This window comes from Triticum urartu, chromosome 7 (genome assembly GCF_003073215.2).
Source record: "Triticum urartu cultivar G1812 chromosome 7, Tu2.1, whole genome shotgun sequence".
Taxonomy (NCBI): Eukaryota; Viridiplantae; Streptophyta; class Magnoliopsida; order Poales; family Poaceae; genus Triticum; species Triticum urartu.
In genome coordinates this window covers 5,385,407-5,405,275 of record NC_053028.1, presented here as the reverse complement: position 1 = coordinate 5,405,275, position 19,869 = coordinate 5,385,407, and the positions used below count along the sequence as shown (strand labels likewise).

Here is a 19,869-nt window from a genome sequence, read left to right as displayed (position 1 = left end):
GCTATCGGTGGCAAGGTGATGAAGATGACTACGAAGTCGTCCATGGGGGGCGGGCAAGAAATGAGGAAGGGCAGCAAGACAACCACCGCGGCTCGGGCGGGCGAGAAGACGAAGAATCCCCAGGAGATGATCACGACGGTGATGCTGTACACAGTCATCATGTAGAAGATGCAGGACATGATGATGAGGAAGATGCCGGAGCAGACGACGGGCATGATCATGAAGATGATGATGCCGGCGGAGCAGACGACGCTGGACCATCGATGGGCTGGGTGCAGGACCCTCATATTCAAGAGCTGCTTCTCAAGCAGACGGATAACGCAAGAGCTGCCGCCCGAGAGAAAGCCAAGATGGATCAACTTGAGTTAGACGCGGTTACTCCATTATATGAAGGATGCAGGCCCGAGGATACCCGCCTGAAAGTAACGCTCATGGCTCTGGAGATGAAGGTAAAACACAAAATGACCGACGCATGCTTCGACGAGAACATGTCATTCTGGCACGAACGTCTTCTCGAGGGGAACAAGTGCCCGACCAGTTTGGAGGAGGCGAAGAAAATCGTGTGTCCTCTGGATTTACCGCATGTGAAATACCATGTGTGCATGAACAATTGCATCATTTATCGGGATGAGCACGCGGAGTCTACCATATGTCCGGTGTGCGGCGTCACTCGATACAAGAAGAGGAAGAAAGCTCCTCGAAAAGTGGTGTGGTACTTTCCGATCACTCCTCGTCTGCAGCGGTATTTCGCGGACTCTAAGGTAGCAAAGCTCCTGCGTTGGCACGCGGATAGGGAGGAGAAGAAGCGAGAAGATGACGCAAATGATCCGGAGATAGATAAAAAAGACAAGATGCTGAGTCACCCTAAGGATGCGAGCCAGTGGCAAGCGTTGAACTTCGAATACCCAGAATTTGGGAACGATCCAAGGAACATCGTGCTGGGCGTGAGCACCGATGGAGTCAATCCGTTTGGCAGCCAGAGAAGCACACATAGCACCTGGCCTGTGTTTGTGTGGATGTACAACCTTCCCCCCTGGTTGTGCATGAAGAGGAAGTACATTCACATGAGTATGCTAATTGAAGGACCGAAACAACCAGGGAACGACATCAATCTGTATCTGGGGCTGCTGAAAGAGGAGCTTGACACGCTGTGGAAAACGCCAGCCAATACGTGGGATGCCGCAGAGAAAAATATTTCCCTATGAGAGCCGCGCTGCTCACGACGGTGCACGACTATCTCGGTTATGGATATGTCGCGGGGCAGGTGGTCCACGGATTTTCTGGATGCGTCAGGTGCATGGATGACACAACGTATCGCCAGCTAGATAGAGATCCCGGGTCTTCGAAAACCGTGTTCATGGGACATCGAAGGTGGCTTCGCGACGATGACCCATGGAGAAAACGCAAGGATCTGTTCGATGGTGAAACCGAACCCCGAGGACGCCCGCGTACGAGGAGCGGCGAGGAAATAGACGAGCTGTTGAAAAATTGGAAAGACTGCCCACTGCCGGGAAAGAAGCAAAAGGCGCCAGAGCCGGGAAAGAAGCGAAAGGCGCCAGAGCCGCTGCTGAAGGTATGGAAAACGAGGTCTGTTTTCTGGGACTTGCCGTACTAGAAGATCCACCGTGTGCCTCACAGCCTTGATGTCATGCATATCACGAAGAACGTGTGCGAGAGTCCGCTTGGTACCCTGCTCAACATGCCAGAGAGGACCAAAGATGGGCCGAAAGCAAGGGCAGACTTGAAATCAATGGGCATCAGGCAGGAGCTTCACGCTATATATGATGATCATGATGATGATGATGATGATGATGAGGCGAAGCAGGACATGGAAAGTCGTCGCAAAGGCAAGAAGGCCAAGAAGACCGGAAATGACTACCCTCCCGCGTGCTTCACTCTAAGTCAGGAGGAGATCGAGCAGTTTTTCACCTGCCTCGTTGGAGTAAAACTTCCTTACGGTTACGCGGGGAAGATAAGCAGATACCTAGACCCAGCGAAGCAGAAGTTCAGCGGGATGAAGTCTCACGACTGTCACGTGCTGATGACGCAGATACTTCCAGTTGCAATCCGTGGGATCATGGACGCGCACGTCCGTGAAATCCTATTTGGCCTATGCAACTTTTTCGACGTCATCTCTCGGAAGTCTGTTGGCGTGAGGCAACTCAGAAGGCTACAGGAAGAGATCGTGGTGATACTATGCGAGTTTGAGATGTACTTCCCGCCCGCATTCTTCGACGTTATGGTGCATCTGCTGGTCCATATCGTGGACGATATCATCCAACTCGGGCCGACGTTCCTGCACAGCATGATGCCGTTCGAAAGGATGAATGGTGTCATCAAAGGATACGTTCGCAACATGTCACGTCCAGACGGAAGCATAGCCAGGGGCTTTCTGACCGAAGAGTGCATCTCCTACTGCACGAATTATCTAGGCATCGAGAACCCCGTTGGTCTGCCCGTCAACAGGCACCTCGGCAGGCTCGCTGGATGGGGTCACCGTGAGGGTCGTCGCGAAATGCATGTCGACTTCGAGGGTCGACTCGCCGACTTTGAAAGAGCAAACCTAGTCGCGCTACAACACATAGACGTGGTCGATCCTTGGGTGGTAGAGCACAAAACCTTTATTAAGAAGACGTACAATGACCGAGGCCAACAGAGGACGGACGGAGATATACTCAAAGAGCACAACTCATGTTTCACGCGTTGATTCAAGCAGAAGCTTCTGTCGTACCCTTTACATGAGGATTCTTCCGCGGAAGAACAACTCATATTCGCCTTGTCACAGGGCGCCGAGCACAACCTGATGACCTATGAGGCGTACGATATCAACGCTACACATTCTACACCGAGGCCAAGGACATGAAGAGCGATGGTTATCAGAACTCCGGGGTAACGATGGAATCCTACACCGGTAACGACAAGGACAGATACTACGGAAGGATCGAGGAGATCTGGGAGCTGAGCTACGCTGGAGAGAAGTGTCTGTTTCTGTCCTCATTTAGTGCTTGGTATGTCTCCTGTTCTGGGTCATGGACTTTGTGCCATGCCCACATTGGTTTTCTGTTTGGCCTCAATTTGGCCTGACAAATGATGGTCTACTAGCTGGTCTACTAGCTGGCAAGATGCTTGGTATATATATGTTGTGTTCAGTTTTGGCAGGAGTTCAGAACTGTTAGGCAAAGGTCATGTCTCCGACCATCGTGTCCTTTTTTGCCTTGTCCACCCGAGAGGCCCTTGAGTTTGCTGAAATGTCGATTAACTTCCGTTCCGGCAAATTCGGGTACTCCATATGTCCTATTTTCAGCAAAGGTCATGCTGAAATTTTCCGTGAATTTTAGCATGACTTTGCTAAAAATAGGACATATGGGGTACTTGTGACTAATGCATGGGCCGGGGTATCTTAGTAGTTAATTAAGTAGGATCAAGTGCCCCGGCGTACTTGTGACTAATGCATGGCTTTTAGGGTGCCTCGGTGTCGATAAAAACCGAAATGATGAAAGCTTAGGCTTTTAGGGTGCCTCGGCGTCGAAAAACCCTCAATGATAAAAGCTTAGCTTTTAGGATGCCTCGGTGTCGACAAACCCTAAATGATGAGACCATGCTGAGAAATGGCAGAGCACATGTGTCTTAATTTAGCACAACAACGCCGTGATCAGGGAGTAGTGCTTCACTTGTTCCATACGTGAGCCATCTCAGCTGAAACTCCTCTACCGGTGGTTGCACTTGTCTGCAGGATATGTAAAAGGTTCAGTAAGTGATGGCATTCCTTGTGAAATGTTCAAATTAGCTAAAACCTGTGCATATGTAAAAGGTTCAGTAAGTGATGACAGTAAAATGTTCAAAGAAACAGTTGAAACTCCTCTACCGGTGGTTGCACTTGTCTGCAGGATATGTAAAACATTTTTATTGACAGTAAAATGTTCATTTAGTTTCAGTAAACAAATATTGCCAAGCATGACATGGCCTTTGTGATCTCCTACTCCTGAATTTTCATGTCACTTGTGCTATTAGTAGTTTTTTGACAGTAAAAGGAATTTTCATGTCACTTGTGCTATCAGTACACTACAAGTGAATTTTCATGTCACTTGTGCTATTTATGTGGTCTGAAACTTGTCAAGTGATGCTGCTGTTGCTATCTGCGAGTTGCTGCTGCTAGTTGTGATTTTGTCAAGTGATGCTGCTGCTACTTGTGATCTTCTAAAATAACCCCTTTCTCCTGAAACGTTGATTAATTTCCGTTTCGGTTGAGAAATGGGGCACTCCTAGGTCAAGAAAATTAGCAAAGGTCATGCCCAATTTTCTTGACCTAGAAGGTGCCCGATTCTCAACCGAAATAAAAATTAATTTGCTTTAGTGGTTGGATTAGTTTAGTAATTTTTTCACACACTCAGACACCCTTGCTTGCCATGTGTGTGAGAGAGATAGTGAGAGGAGACAAGAAGAAGGGGGTTAGGAAGGCATCATGCAACAGTGCCTTCAAGATCCAAGGCAATATCACAAACTGTTGGGGAACGTAGTAATTTCAAAAAATTTCCTACGCACACGCAAGATCATGTGATGCATATCAACGAGACGGGAGAGTGTTGTCTATGTACCCAACGCAGACCGACTGCGGAAGCGCTGACACGACGTAGAGGAAGTAGTCGTACGTCTTCACGATCCAACCGATCAAGCATCGAAACTACGGCACCTCCGAGTTCGAGCACACGTTCAGCTCGATGACGATCCCCGGACTCCGATCCAGCAAAGTGTCGGGGAAGAGTTTCGTCAGCACGACGGCGTGGTGACGATCTTGATGAACTACAGCAGCAGGGCTTCGCCTAAACTCCGCTACAGTATTATCGAGGAATATGGTGGCAGGGGGCACCGCACACGGCTAGGGAATAGATCACGTGGATCAACTTGTGTGTCTAGAGGTGCCCCCTGCCCCCGTATATAAAGGATCCAAGGGGGAGGGCTGGCCGGCCAAGGAGGAGGGCGCAGGAGAGTCCTACTCCCTCTGGGAGTAGGATTCCCCCCCCCCCAATCCTAGTCCAACTAGGATTCCTCGGAGGGGAAAGAGGGAGAGGGGGGCCGGCCACCTTCTCCTAGTCCTAATAGGACTAGGGGAGGGGGAGGTGCGCAGCCACCTTGGGCTGCCCCTTTCTCCTTTCCACTAAAGCCCATTAAGGAATTATGGCTCCCGGGGGGTTCCGGTAACCTCCCGGTACTCCGGTAAAATCCCGATTTCACCCGGAACACTTCCGATATCCAAACATAGGCTTCCAATATATCAATCTTTACGTCTCGACCATTTCGAGACTCCTCGCCATGTCCGTGATCACATCCGGGACTCCGAACAACCTTCGGTACATCAAAATGCATAAACTCATAATATAACTGTCATCGTAACCTTAAGCGTGCGGACCCTACGGGTTCGAGAACAATGTAGACATGACCGAGACACGTCTCTGGTCAATAACCAATAGCAGGACCTGGATGCCCATATTGGCTCCTACATATTCTACGAAGATCTTTATCGGTCAGATCGCATAACAACATACGTTGTTCCCTTTGTCATCGGTATGTTACTTGCCCGAGATTCGATCGTCGGTATCCAATACCTAGTTCAATCTCGTTACTGGCAAGTCTCTTTACTCGTTCCGTAATACATCATCTCACAACTAACATATTAGTTGTAATGCTTGCAAGGCTTATGTGATGTGCATTACCGAGAGGGCCCAGAGATACCTCTCCGACAATCGGAGTGACAAAACCTAATCTCGAAATACGCCAACCCAACATGTACCATTGGAGACACCTGTAGTACTCCTTTATAATCACCCAGTTACGTTGTGACGTTTGGTAGTACCCAAAGTGTTCCTCCGGTAAACGGGAGTTGCATAATCTCATAGTTATAGGAACATGTATAAGTCATGAAGAAAGCAATAGCAACATACTAAACGATCGGGTGCTAAGCTAATGGAATGGGTCATGTCAATCAGATCATTCAACTAATGATGTGACCTCGTTAATCAAATAACAACTCATTGTTCATGGTTAGGAAACATAACCATCTTTGATTAACGAGCTAGTCAAGTAGAGGCATACTAGTGACACTTTGTTTGTCTATGTATTCACACATGTATTATGTTTCCGGTTAATACAATTCTAGCATGATTAATAAACATTTATCATGATTATAAGGAAATAAATAATAACTTTATTATTGCCTCTAGGGCATATTTCCTTCACAAACATCATAGGCAATTTGACCAAACTCACAACCTTGTATCTTTGCAGCAACCAACTTTCTAGACACACCCCTCAAGAACTACGTTACCCTGAGAACGTGGACTTGGACCTTAGCAACAACACACTAACAGGTTCTATCCCAAAACACCTAGACAATATCACAAACATCTCTCAATTGTTCCTTGACAATAACCAACTTTTTGGCGACATTCCTCGAGAATTAGGTTATTTGGTCAACTTAGAGATCTTGTTCCTTGACAATAACCAACTTTTTGACCAAACTTTGTTCCTATTTAGAGAGAAACATGGCCAACAACGATGAGGCCGGGGGTTCGGGCGTCAAGGCATTCTGGGAGCTGTCCCAGGAGATGGAGGAACAACCTCACTTGTATGAGGCCGCCGCCTTCCCCACCGATCCTGAGACCACTGATGGTACCGCCGAGGATGACCCCACTGATGCCACCACTGATGTGCCGCCGAGGATGCCATCACTGATGATGGCGGCGCACGCACAGATGGCAGCCAACCGAAGAGGCAACGGAAGGACCGACGCCCGACCGTGCTCCGCACCCTCAAGGAGGAATTACTGAAGTGGACTCCGATAGGAATCCAACGGCGCCCGAACGAATAGTCAAGGGGTACTCGCTTCAGCTCGGGTGCATTCTCCGGAGCACCGTCTCGATCAACACCGAGAACCTCAGGCATCCTGACCGAGGGAATTTGCGCAACCTCCTCTTCACGAAGCTGCACGAACGATACAAGTTCCCCGCTGAATTTGAAAACACAAGCCTCAAAGGGAATAAAGTGAACAGTGCTGCCCTCACGAAGATGAGCACGGCCCTGTCTACTTGGAAAAGCAATGTGAAGAGAATGATCGAGAAAGGTGAGAGTTATGAGAAGATCAAGGAGAAAAATCCTTCGATCACCGAAGATGACTACAACGACTTCAAGATCAATTGCTCGAGCACCGCAAGCTCCGAATCAAGTAAGTGGGGGAAAGAAATGCGGGAGCTGAACTTAGGGGAACACACACTCGGTCCCGGCGGTTACAGAGTGGCGGAGCCTATATGGGACAAGGAGGAGGCGGACCGTGCCGAGCAAGGCCTACCGCCCTCTTCGATAAATACGTTGACAAGCAGACCAGGAACTTTGTCAGGGCCCGGTACAAGAAGGACCCGAAAACAAAGGAGCTTACCACGGATCCGAAGACCAGGGAGCTTGAGCTTGTTCTGGTAAGGAATACACCCCCGCGTAATTAGCTTCATATGGTTGCATTCTAATTAATGAAGCCAAATTTCTAAATGGTTCACATTCCTTCCACAGGCGACTGAAAGCAGTAGCGCGGGGTCGACTAAGAGCAACCCTTGGGACACCACTCTAAATAGGGCGTTGAATGTAATGAAGAACAAGGATAAGCTCAGTAAGCCGACGTCAGCTGGTCGTGTGGCCGGCAAAGGCTTGTCGACAAAATGGTCGTCATACTATAACACTGGTGGGCGAAAGGAGAAAAAGACCAGCTCGGAAAGCCAGGCGCGCGAGGTTCAAGAACTCAGGGCACAGGTGGCGCGGATTCCGAAGATGGTCCAAGAGCAAGTGGAACAACAACTCGGAAGGACGATCACCGCCATTGTGCCTACCTTGATCCAGGGGATTAGTGCGTGGATTGCGGGTGGCCAACAGGGGCCGCCCCCGATTCCTAGCTTCACGGCCAGCAACTCGCAGAACGCGATGGCGGGGCCATTGGTGTCTCCGACGCCGGCACGGGAGCTTAATGCACCCGGGTGTACGCCGGCCGGCACCTCTGCAGCAAGCGGCCCCTCCGTCAACTGCACGCCCGCCGTTGGCGGTGCCTCGACATTAGCCGAGCTCGACGCCATCATCACGGTAACTAATTAAGCCTCTCTCGGCCGAGGACTTCATCTCCTTGCCTTTGACTGGGCATCCCTGACGCCCTACATGTTTTCGCAGGGCGCCGCCGACGTTCCGTGCACTCTCCTGCACTTCGTGAACAACGAGTTGGTCGATGTCGCCAAGGGCAAAATCGTTCAACCGGGCAACCCCTTGTTCCACGGTACCCAGATGCCACCCAACTTGTTTAGGGTTCAACTGGTTCGGGTGCTGCCAGGCTACGACGAGTTGTTACCTCCGATTCGACCCGTCGGGGCCGACGATGATGACGTGATGACCCTCAGCGCCTGCCTGAGCTGGCCCCTGCTTTGGCCGAAGAGCCAGATTCGTTTGGGGGCGGGGGACACCACCCCAAAGACAACACCGCCAGTCGTGCCGGCGCCAAGTCGGCCCCATGGCAAGACCGCCGCAACGGTGCCGGACATCCCTATGCCACTGGATCCAAACATGCATATGGCACAGGATCAGAACGACGATGACGACGATACATTTGCCAACGTCGATCAGTACTTTGCCGATCATGGGTACGGTGGCGACTTCGTGGGGCCTCCTTCTCAAGAACCCAACCCAACAAAAGACGTGCGCGATCTAGCTGGTACCGCGGAGAAGCCAAGTTGCAACAGGCGTCGTCTGCCGTTCAGCTCTCAGGAGACGCCTCCAGCTGCCGACTTCACCGAGCCTCAGATAGGCGAGGTGCGAAATATTATCAGCCCCAACACACTCAAGAAGGCGGTCTGTGAGCAGAACTCGGTCCCATTACAGGAGAAGAAGAAGGCACGCAAAAGAAAGACTAACAAGGGTGCGGGCCAACCGGCACCGAGTACGATCCGTGCTCAGGACGGGCCACCTTCACCTGAGGATATCTCGAGGAGGGTGCATGTGGCGGGTAGGCCGATGCTACCGAGAAATATGCTCGATGCTGCAACCGGTGCTATGCGGAGTCTGCATGACAGTGTTCTTTCTTTGGAGAAGCGGCGTCTCAGAGAGAAGGATGTGGCATACCCGGTTTTCGCGGCCAAGGTGCCAGAGGGCAAGGGCTTTGTGGATAACTCCATCGGGGGTACGATCGTCCTGCGGTTTGATGACATCCACGCTATGTTGAACCTCCATCCGCTGCACTACACCTTCGTTCGGCTATTTTCGCTGAGTATGGAGATGCGGATCATTCGCGACAAGACCCCGGACATCGTGATAGTCGACCCCTTCTACATGCGTGCCAAGATCTTGGGCAGTGATGGGGACCGGCAAGTCGCGAGTTCTTACCTCGAAGGCGTCATTCTGGCAAACCAAGATAAGGATAATTTCCTCATGCCTTACTTTCCCGAGTAAGTCCTCCCCTCAACCGCCCCGTAACATATGAATTCTTAGATTTCGATCGTTTTTCTTTTAACATTCCGTGTTTTCTGCAGTGACACACGTTGCACGCTCATCCTCCTAAGCCCCAAATATTCCATGGCCACATATTTCGACCCGGACCGTCAGTCGAACGTAGACTACACAAATTTCAAGAAGGTTCTTGATGATGTTCTCCCCGGCTACGTCAAATCTGGAGGCACCTTCACCAGGCCTATTCGTAAGTACGGCAAGCACGTGTTCTCCCACAATACGACGTTCTGCTGCGTCAAGCAGCCAACTGGCGGTCAGAAGGGTGCCTACTACGCCATCCATCACATGCGGGCGATCGTACGGGACCATCATCAACTTCTGCTACCGAGTAGACTCAAAGATTGGGCTGCGAGCGTGTCGGCAATCCAGGACGCGAACATCAGACAAGAATTCTTTCGCATCCAGTCGGAGTTTGCGGAAATCATCCATCAAGATGTCCTTCGTACCTCGGGGCAGTTCAACCTTAGAAATCAACCGTCCAACAGTGACATCGACACAATCCTACAAATGCAGGCTGACAACGCCCGTTGTTTCATGACTCCCACGATAGACGGCGGCTTCATCCACGCTCCGGTCCCTTGAGTCGAGTCGAAAACAGTGATGTTGTGTCTAGTTCTGAAACATCGATTGGCTCATGTTGTAATTAAACTTTAATGAACTTGTAGTATGTCTCTTTGGTTTCGAGAGTCGTTCAACTTAGATGTAATCGATGCTATTAATGTTTTGCTTTTCTCTTCCGATCGTTCTGTTGCATACTTATATATTGCTTATGTATTGTCTGTGAATTGGTACTAACGTTTCGTTTGACTATTGCATAGCGATGCCGTGGTATGTCGTGTACAAGGGTAAGGTTCCCGGAGTCTACAACGACTGGGAGGAGTGTCGGAGACAGGTTCACCGATTCAGCGGTAACAGTTACAAAGGGTACAACACTAGGGCCGAGGCCGAATCTAGATACGCCCGCTATCTAGCGGGAGAGGGGAGGGAGCGTTGGAGGAACCGGATGAAGACGAGTTTCATCGTGATGATGCTCATTGTGATGACCGCAGCTCTCTTCTATGTGATGGTAGTTTAGATGATCGATATCGACTTGTAATGTCAAGACAAACTCGCGGTCTCGAGACTTGTAATATAATGTTCTATCTTTGTTTGGTCTTTTCAATTCGGAGACTAATATGATGAATTGTATTCGGAGACTAAAATGATGAATTGTATTCAGAGACTAATCTTCTATTTTATTCGATGAATCTGTTGTTGATGTGTGCTGTCTATATTTTGTCCAATTATACATTTTGTAACCTGTGCAAAAAACAGAAAATAAAAAAATAAAAAAAACCCTAATATTCATACTAATGGCGCATCACATCATAGTGCGCCATTAGTATGCCAAAGGATACTAATGACGCATCACTAAACAGTGCGCCATTAGTATGCCGAACTTACTAATGGCGCATCTTGTTGTTGTGCGCCATTAGTATGCCAAAGCACCTGGGTATACATGGCCCCCTGGGAGGCATACTAATGGCGCACTGCTGTATATACTAATGGCGCATCCGAGGTGCGCCATTAGTATACCAAATACTAATGGCGCACCAGTGGTGCGCCATTAGTAAAATATACTAATGGCGTGGTACTAATGGCGCACCACTAATGCACCATTAATGGCCAAATTAGATGCGCCATTAGTAGGCCTTTTCCTAGTAGTGTTGGTGGCTGTACTCCCAACCATCTGACCATTGGTTGGTTCGCATCTCGAGCACCTGTCTAATCTAGGGCCCTCCATCTGCTCGGGTTAATCTATTTCCTCGTCTTCATCGAGGACGTGATGGCCAGCAGTGGCAAAAAAAGGACTAAACTAAAGAAAAGAAAATCGGTCGTCAGTATTAATAGCAAGCGTGATTTGCAAAAAAAATGGTAACAACAAACATGAAAGAGAAATGCGCCCGACACAATGACACACAAGAGGTAGAATGGCGAATCAACCTGTGGCTGGATGGTTAAAGGGACAGTGGTATCCCCAGTCCACCAGGGGGTTCAAGTCCTGGTGCTCGCATTATTCCTGGATTTATTTCAGGATTTCTGGCGATGAGCTTTCAGTGGGAGAAGATGTTCCCGTCGACCACGAGACGCCTACGATGACTTCGTAAATTTCAAGATGACATGCCGACTCAGTCTCTCGGAGATGCTCATAAAGGTAGAGTGTGCGTTCATAGAAGTGAGTGTATGTACGTATGTATGAGCTCTTGCGCCTTTACTGATGTTCAAACAAAAAGGTAGAACATGCGTGCACATCTTCCCCTTGCCAGGGAAATATCGAGTATTCCCATCCTTGGGGTGCTCCCCATGCTCCAACTTCAAATAAATCAATTTTAAGTGTCCCAAAAAATTCTGGAAAAAATGTCCATGTTTACAAACAATGTGACTACAACTCCAAAAAAATTTAGGTCCCCTTGCCCGGGTGTTTGAGACCGATTTGAGACATCCGGCTGGTTGTAGATGCTCTGAGCATATTTGCGATATTGAACCGGTACATCATTATAAAACCGACGAAGTCATCACCGACGTCTTCGTAGTCGACGTGAACGTCTCCTCCCACTAAACGCACCTTGCCGGAAAGCCTGAAATAATAATTTCAGAAAAAAAATGCAAACACCAGTGTCAAATCTAGAACTTAAACCTTGGTGAGTTGGGATTGGGAATACCATTGTACTCCCAGCCACCCGACGACTGGTTGGTGCGCGTCTCGAGTGCCTGTCTAATCTAGGGCCCTCCATCTGCTCGGGTTAATCTGTTTCCTCGTCTAAAGAAAAGAAAATCGGTCATCAGTATTAATAGCAAACGTGATTCGCAAAAATAATAATAATAGCAAACATGAAAGAGAAATGCCCCCAACACAATGACACACAAAACGTAGAACGTGCTTGCACATCTTCCCCTTGGCTTAACATAACAGCTCACAAAGAACTCATGGCCCCGTATCACCATCCGAAACCGATTGCTTCCAACGTATCCTCCATCGCCCTCTTGCCCTATATATTACCCCTACGAGTAGGACTACGAGCAGCAGAGCAACCAGCTCCATCTCTTGGCCACAACAATTATACCGGCACTTCTAGGTAACACAACCATGGACGAGCTGTATGTCCAATCGCTGGTGCTGGCGGCGGTGGCGGTTGCGCTGCTGCAGGTGCTGAGGGTGGCCCTGAACCCGGTGAGGGAGAGGGCGCCGCCAGGGCCGTGGAAGCTACCGGTGATCGGCAGCATGCACCACCTCATGAACGTGCTGCCGCACCATGCGCTGAGGGATCTGGCCCGCGCGCATGGCCCACTCATGATGCTGCAGCTTGGGCAGACGCCACTGCTGGTGGTCTCGTCTAGGGAGACGGCGCGGCTGGTGCTCAGGACCCACGACGCTAACTTCGCCACGCGGCCAAAGATCCTCGCCGCCGAGATCGTCACCTACCAGTCGTCCGACATCCTCTTCTCTCCCTCCGGCGACTACTGGCGCAAACTCCGCCAGCTCTGCGCCGCCGAGATCCTAGGCCCCAAGCGCGTGCTCTCCTTCCGCCACATTAGGGAGGACGAGGTATGTATGTAGCTCTTATTACGTGCGCCCATGCATGCTGATACAATTTTGCTTTAAAAATAAAATATATTGATGTCAATTAGATACTAATTACACTCAGCCTCTGCACCAACAAGATGCATAAAATATTCAGGAGGCACACAGCTAAAAAAAATAAAAATAGAAAAAGGAGAAAAATGACCCTGCCACGGCAATCAATCACCCGCAGTAGTAACACTCTAACCACCACAAAAGACAACAACCCGTCTAGAAAGAAAGTTTTTAAAAAGCAACGCATCCAAAAAGAAAACAATGCACAAGCGTTGTCGTTGCCCGATCAAAAATCGTAGGTTTTGATCCTGAAGAAAGACCGCGCTCACAAACCAATGCCTTCAATGAGGTCACTGCCAGGCACAACCAATAAAAACCAGACCTTGGGTTTTCAACCTGAAAAATCACACCTCAGTACCCAAAGGAGCACCACCAACAAAGAAGTCCTTCAATGCTTCCGCCCCCACTTGCGGAGGCTACTACTACAAGTCACATAGTTTATCTTCGGCTTCTTAGCAAAAACTCACATACAAGGAGGGGTTAAAAGAGTGTAGCGATTCGGTGCCCAGACTCATCGGCACCCGGTCAGAAAATGATTCATAGAAAATTCTGATTTTTTTGCATGATAGATAATTTATTGCGTGAGGTCCACTAATTTTTTGAGATTATTTGAACATATGAGTAGCTCTTAGCAAAAAAGACAAATAGGGTTAGAGCAGTACATGAACAATAAACTTTTTTACAGACCCCAGATTTATTTATTTTTTGCCGAGAGCTTCTTGGATGTCCAAATGATCTAAAAATTGGAGCGGACCTCACGTACCAAATTATCTACCATGCAAAACAATTTAGAATTTTTTGAATTTTTCTAGTGTTTGTTTTGATTTTTTCCAGCACAGGTGCAGATGAGTCTGGGCTCAGAAATGGATATTTGGGGGTTAAAACGGGTTTTCCATGCGTGTGTTTGGGGTTTTCGGTCATAAAAATATCCTTCATGCGATTGAGGTTCCCGGACCCCCTAATATATAGAGATTGAAAATTTGTAGTATAATACTTTCTATATATGATGTAGTAGTAATATACTATAGTATGATACTTTCTGCAAGGGGTGCTCTTGAATATTGAACTTACTAATTACTAGTTAATTAAACGTGGCAACAAAATTAAACACGCCAGAGTAAGCTCTAAGCAACACAAGACAATAGAGTCACGTGCACAACGGCTATATGCAAGTTGTCTAAATTTGCAATTTGAGTAAGTTGATTTCGTGGGAGAAGGAAGAAGAGGTGAGGCGAGGCGGGGCTCTGTGTGGTCATGCCGGGAACGAGTCAAAGCCAGAGACGATGTGGCATCTCAGGTGGAGGTGACTCCGAGGGTGGACATGTGTGGGTAGGGGCAAGGTTTGGAGTTTCGAAATGATAGGTCGAAATTTTGAAAATTGTTTCAGACAAATCAACGAAATTTTTGTTTGACCTTGAACAACTTTAAATTTGAACAGCTAGCAAGAAAAAAAATGTAGCACAGAATGGACGAAACACCATTTCGGTCATGATGGTTAATTCGTTAATCAGCTAGCAACTGATTCGAACTTTAGATGCTGAATTAAGAAGAAAACTGACCTATTGCTGTGGTACTGAAATAGATGTGAATATTCAACGATCCAAGTTCTTTTTACACATAAATTTAAACCAACCAAATTGTTTTGAGCAACATGTTCGCCCACCCTTGAAATCATCAAAAAATTAACCTTGGTAGGGGGAGAAGGGCTTATAGTATATTCCGGGCCGGATTAGACATCGCCCTCGTCGGAGGCGGGGACGGTGCAGCGGACGGCAGCGAGGCACGCCAAAGAGAAGAACGGGATGTGGAATGGTTTGAGGACAAAGAAAGCTGGAGGAAAAAGAAAAACAAAAGGCTGGCTGTTAGAAAGCTGGAGGACAAATCAACTTAGTCGAAGTAAAATTCGAGGCTCGGTTAGCGTAAAAGAAACTTATAAGTACCACAAGTATGACTTTTATGTCGGTCTTTCCAAATGTTATAAATCTAACTTTCTAGAAAATTGACTTATCTAGATGTGCTTTAGCAAAACTGTTTAATTATATCTGTGTTGCGAAATGCTTTCGGTCACAACAAGATTTACAACTGAACTATCAGGAATGTTATCTAGCGAATGTTCGTCAGGAGTCCAATCCATATGAACGCCTCCAGAACAATAAGATTTGCATCCGCCGGTGATTTTTTTTTTAAAAAGCCCACAATTTAAACAATATGTTATGGATTGACGGCCTTGAACAATATGTTTAATTCGATGGGTCATTTATTCCTTCAGATGAGGATGCGGGTGGATGAGATCCGGCAGGCAGGGCCGTCGAAACCCGTGAACCTGAGCGTCATGTTCCACGGCCTGACCAACAGCATCATTGCGCGGGCGGCATTCGGGAGGACGCCGAAGAAGTCGCCAGAGTTCCTGGCCGCCGTCACGTCCGGGGTGCGCCTGGCGAGCGGCTTCGACATCCCCGACCTCTTCCCAGAGTGGACGGCAGTGCTCGCCGCACTCACCGGCATGAAGCGCAGGCTCCAGGGCGTCCACAGGACGGTGGACGCATTCCTGGAGGAGATGATCAACGAGAGGAACGCCGCCCGCGCTGACAAGATGAAGGTCGGCGGCACCGAGAAGGTGGACGAGAACCTCATTGACGTGCTCATCGGCCTGCAGGAGGGAGGCGGCCTTGGGTTCGAGCTCGACAACAGCAGGATCAAGGCCGTCATCCTGGACATGTTCGCGGCAGGCACGGGGACGGCAGGGTCGTCGATGGAGTGGGGGATGTCGGAGCTGATGCGGAACCCGCTGGTGATGAAGAAGTTGCAGGGCCAAATCCGGGAGGCGTTCAAGGGTAAGTCCGTGGTGACGGAGGCCGACCTGCAGGAGAGCAACCTCCGGTACTTGAAGCTGGTGATCAAGGAGGCGCTCCGGCTGCACCCGCCGGGGCCCCTGCTGGTGCCCCGGGAGAGCATTGGCAGCTGCGAGCTGCAAGGGTACACGGTCCCTGCCAAGTCGCGCGTCGTCATCAACGTGTGGGCCATCGGACGGGACCCGGCGTACTGGAAGGACGCCGAGGAGTTCCAGCCCGAGCGGTTTGAGGACGGCGCCGTGGACTTCACCGGCAACAATTTCGAGTTCGTCCCGTTCGGCGCCGGCCGCAGGATGTGCCCCGGCATCAACTACGCGCTCGCCGTCATGGAACTTGCCCTCGTCGGTCTGCTCTACCACTTTGACTGGTCGCTGCCGGAAGGCGTTTCCGAGGTCGACATGGAGGAGGCTCGTGGCCTCGGCGTGCGCCGCCGCACGCCGCTGATGCTCATCGCCACGCCCTTCGTCCCGGCCGCCCTGGCGTAGCTACGTTTGCTTGCAGTGCAACTACACATGCATGTGTGTTCGTCCGTATAGTAAGTGTGCGACAAGTGACGTCCTCCAGTGGAGACACCATGTTGTCGACTACACATGCATCCAATGTCTTGGCTTGTGGGTGCGTTCATAACGGTGATATGTGTGTGTATGTAGGCATCTTTATTATACCTTGTTAAAAGAAATTATTCACGAATATTTTATTTCGGTTGTGGTCTGATGCTCGTAAGCATGTTCTGTACGTGTCTTCCTAAATTCTAAAAGGTGCATACACACTAATTAGAGAAAACGAGCGGCTGGTCTTACGCACGCATGCATGTAGTTTTGTGGTCTAAATTTTGTCTTTATTCGTGACGTGGCATGTACTACTAGGATGGTCATATGGGCAAGACACCGCATTATTCCATGGATGCGCATGTCCATTTATTCGGGTTTTCAAATTTTTAAATAGCCATATCTTTTAAACCGTGCTTCGGAATTTAGATCCGTTTTCATTATTAGAATCCTCGCGACGAGATCTTTGAAACTAGATCCCGCATGGGTATGTTTTGACGAAATTTTTTTGATGCCAACTTTGATGCTATATTGTGCAACTCTATTACTGTATTGTGCAACTTTATTACTACATCGTGCAACTTTTTTTCAAAACTAATGTTTGAAGCTGCACCTTCGTATGAGGTTGCAACCTAGCAACCACGACAACTTTGATGTGCAACTAGTCTATTGCCTCGACGAAACTCGATGTGTAACCTCCTCTTGTAATGTAGTTTAGTTGCACACACATTGATGTTTAGTTGGCTTGTAATGTAGTCTAGTTGCACACACATTGATGTTTAGTTGGCAGGAAGACTAGTTGCACACACATATGCTCGGTTGGCTTGTAATTTAGTCTAGTTGCGCACACATTGATGTTTAGTTGGCAGGACACTAGTTGCACACACATATGCTCAGTTGGCGCGGCAATGTAGTCTAGTTGCACACCACATTGATGTTTAGTTGGCAGGACTTTTTTTGGCACACACGCATATACTCAGTTGGCGCGGCAATCTAATCTAGTTGCACACACATTGATGTTTAGTTGGCAGGAAGACTAGTTCGTCGAAACATCCCCATGCGGTATCTAGTTTTGAAGAGCACGTCGCGTGGATTCCAGCGGTGAAAACGGATCTTAATTCCGACAAGCGGATTAAAAATTATGCTTTTTTAGTTTTTGAAGCCACGAATTAAATACATGAAAGAATAAAACGCATGCACCGAAGGGATGGTTGTGCAGACATTTAAAATCCAGATGAAAAACTTTTTTAATTAGAATGATTAATTAGGAAAGGGGACAAAAAAATTTTAAAATAGCCGGCCGCCACGCAGCGCTAAAGGGCAGCTGTTTGCCCGCTAGACGCATCCTAGTTTGTTTTACATCTTGCATGTGACAAAATAACTGCCTGACATTGGGGAGTTGCAGACGGGGAAAGAACAATAGGTAGCCGCCGCCAGTGCCGTGCCTGATCCTCTGGATGCCCAGAGCGTCGCGCCTGCTTGTAGAAGTAGTTTTTTTTATGAGTCTAAACACACTTTATTATTACTCAATAATGTTCATAGGAATACATCGAAGATCTGATCGGTTTAAAAGCCACACATGGTGCCCAAAATCTAGATCGAAAGCGTGCTTAGCGAGGCTATATGCCTCGAGGTTGGAGGCTCTACCTTCAAAGATGAAGGAACAATCATTAATCGTTCTTGCCGCCTCTACTATCTCCTTGACAATGCTTGTATACATTCCCCCAGTTTGGTTATGTATATCCGTGACGACACCCTGACAGTCCGAGGCGATAATCACATGCGATAATGCTAGGTCTGAAGCTAGAGCAAGCGCCTCACAGCAAGCTAGAGCTTCTAGCGTCGGCGGGTCTGTAATTCCATGAATTCTGATGACAGATGAGCCCAAGTAAACTCCCGCCGAATCCCTACAGACCGCACTAAAAGAACCTTCATTCTGATTTCTAGCAACAGCCCCATCCACTCTTATTTTAACAAAACCAGGTGGCGGAGGAATCCAATGTTGGAGGGACATGACGCTGATTTGCCACTGTTCCTGTATGAACCCGCTTGGGCTTGCACTCTTCTAGTTCCCGGATGTATTTCATAATGAAATTATGTGTAGAAAATGGGCTTTGGAAAATATCTGCATGCAAGACTTGTCTCCTTGAGTACCAAAGTGCACAAAGGGTTACTGCAACTTGAATAAACTCAGTCGTGGATAGCATGTACAGCAAGGCAAATAGCCATCTTTTGGCATCAGGTTCCCTTGCATTGTTCAAAGCTTCTACCAGGTCAGGATCCTGTAAAGCCCAAACGCATCGCGCAATAGTGCAGTGCAGCAAGGAGTGTTGCCAGGAGTCTTCGGAGCCGCACAACCCACATATAGTGGTGGTCGACATGTTCCGGTGGTGGCGTACATCCGATGTAGGGATTGACTGGTGAGAAAGTCTCCATAAGAAGACCTTAACTTTTGATGGGACGTTGACCTTCTAGAGTTTACCCCATAGCTTAGACTCCCGTTCATTATTAGAGTTATCTGACCGCCCTTCAAGCCATGCCTCTCTCCGCATTTTTGTCTCAGCAAGCATAGGTAGGCGGACCTTATGGTGAAAACTTCATTTTTCTCATGAACCCACGACCAAAAATCATCGATCCAGCGACTCGTGGGTTGGGCCTCCTGGTGCGTTGTGGGCGCAGGTCTACCATAGATGTGTGTAAGTCACTGTTTGCTGGGACCTGATTGGCAGAGTTGTTGACATCCCCTCTCCTGGCTTGACCCCAAGCCTCTGCTACAGGAAACCGAGCGCAAAGAGCTTCCTTGTCTTCCCACGAGTCCGGCACTGCTGCAGGATTGGACCAGCGCACCAGGACTTTCTCCACCATAGTTTCACGGTGCTTGCGCCATCGGTAATCAATAATCGATGCTGGAACAGAAGGAATGTCAGAACACTCTGGAAGGTCGGTAGTCGAAGAAGTAAGGATCCGTGCACGCCGCAACTGCGACACATGGAAGACAAGGCGCACTTGAGTGTTCTGGTAGCTGCAACTTGTAGACGACTTCATTGATACGTGCAATGATGCGATACGGTCCAAAGAATCAGTACGAGAGCTTGTGGTTGGCTTTGTTTGCCACAGACGTCTGTATGTAAGGTTGGAGCTTGAGGAAGACTTGATCGCCTACATTGAAGGCTCGGAAAGATCTCTTCTTGTCTGCTTGCTGTTTCATGAGATTGCGAGCACAGTGAAGCTGCTGTTGTAGGAGATGTTGTATCGTAGCCCTTTC

At 48.6% G+C, this 19,869-nt stretch overlaps 1 protein-coding gene across 1 annotated transcript; it reads left to right on the top strand.

Moving 5' to 3' along the window:
- Positions 1 to 12,607: 12,607 nt before the first annotated feature.
- On the top strand, positions 12,608 to 16,837 carry LOC125523410 (premnaspirodiene oxygenase-like). Its single transcript, XM_048688444.1, has 2 exons — positions 12,608 to 13,114; positions 15,474 to 16,837. Exons 1-2 carry the CDS (start codon positions 12,656 to 12,658, stop codon positions 16,539 to 16,541), a joined length of 1,527 nt encoding a protein of 508 aa, XP_048544401.1. The 5' UTR covers positions 12,608 to 12,655; the 3' UTR covers positions 16,542 to 16,837.
- Positions 16,838 to 19,869: the final 3,032 nt, after the last annotated feature.

Bases quoted from the DNA above. Each gene is read 5' to 3' on its own strand.
- LOC125523410 (XM_048688444.1), top strand. From the start codon at position 12,656: ATGGACGAGCTGTATGTCCAATCGCTGGTGCTGGCGGCGGTGGCGGTT. The intron at 13,115-15,473 runs GTATGTATGTAG...TTATTCCTTCAG, and splicing joins GCCACATTAGGGAGGACGAG to ATGAGGATGCGGGTGGATGA.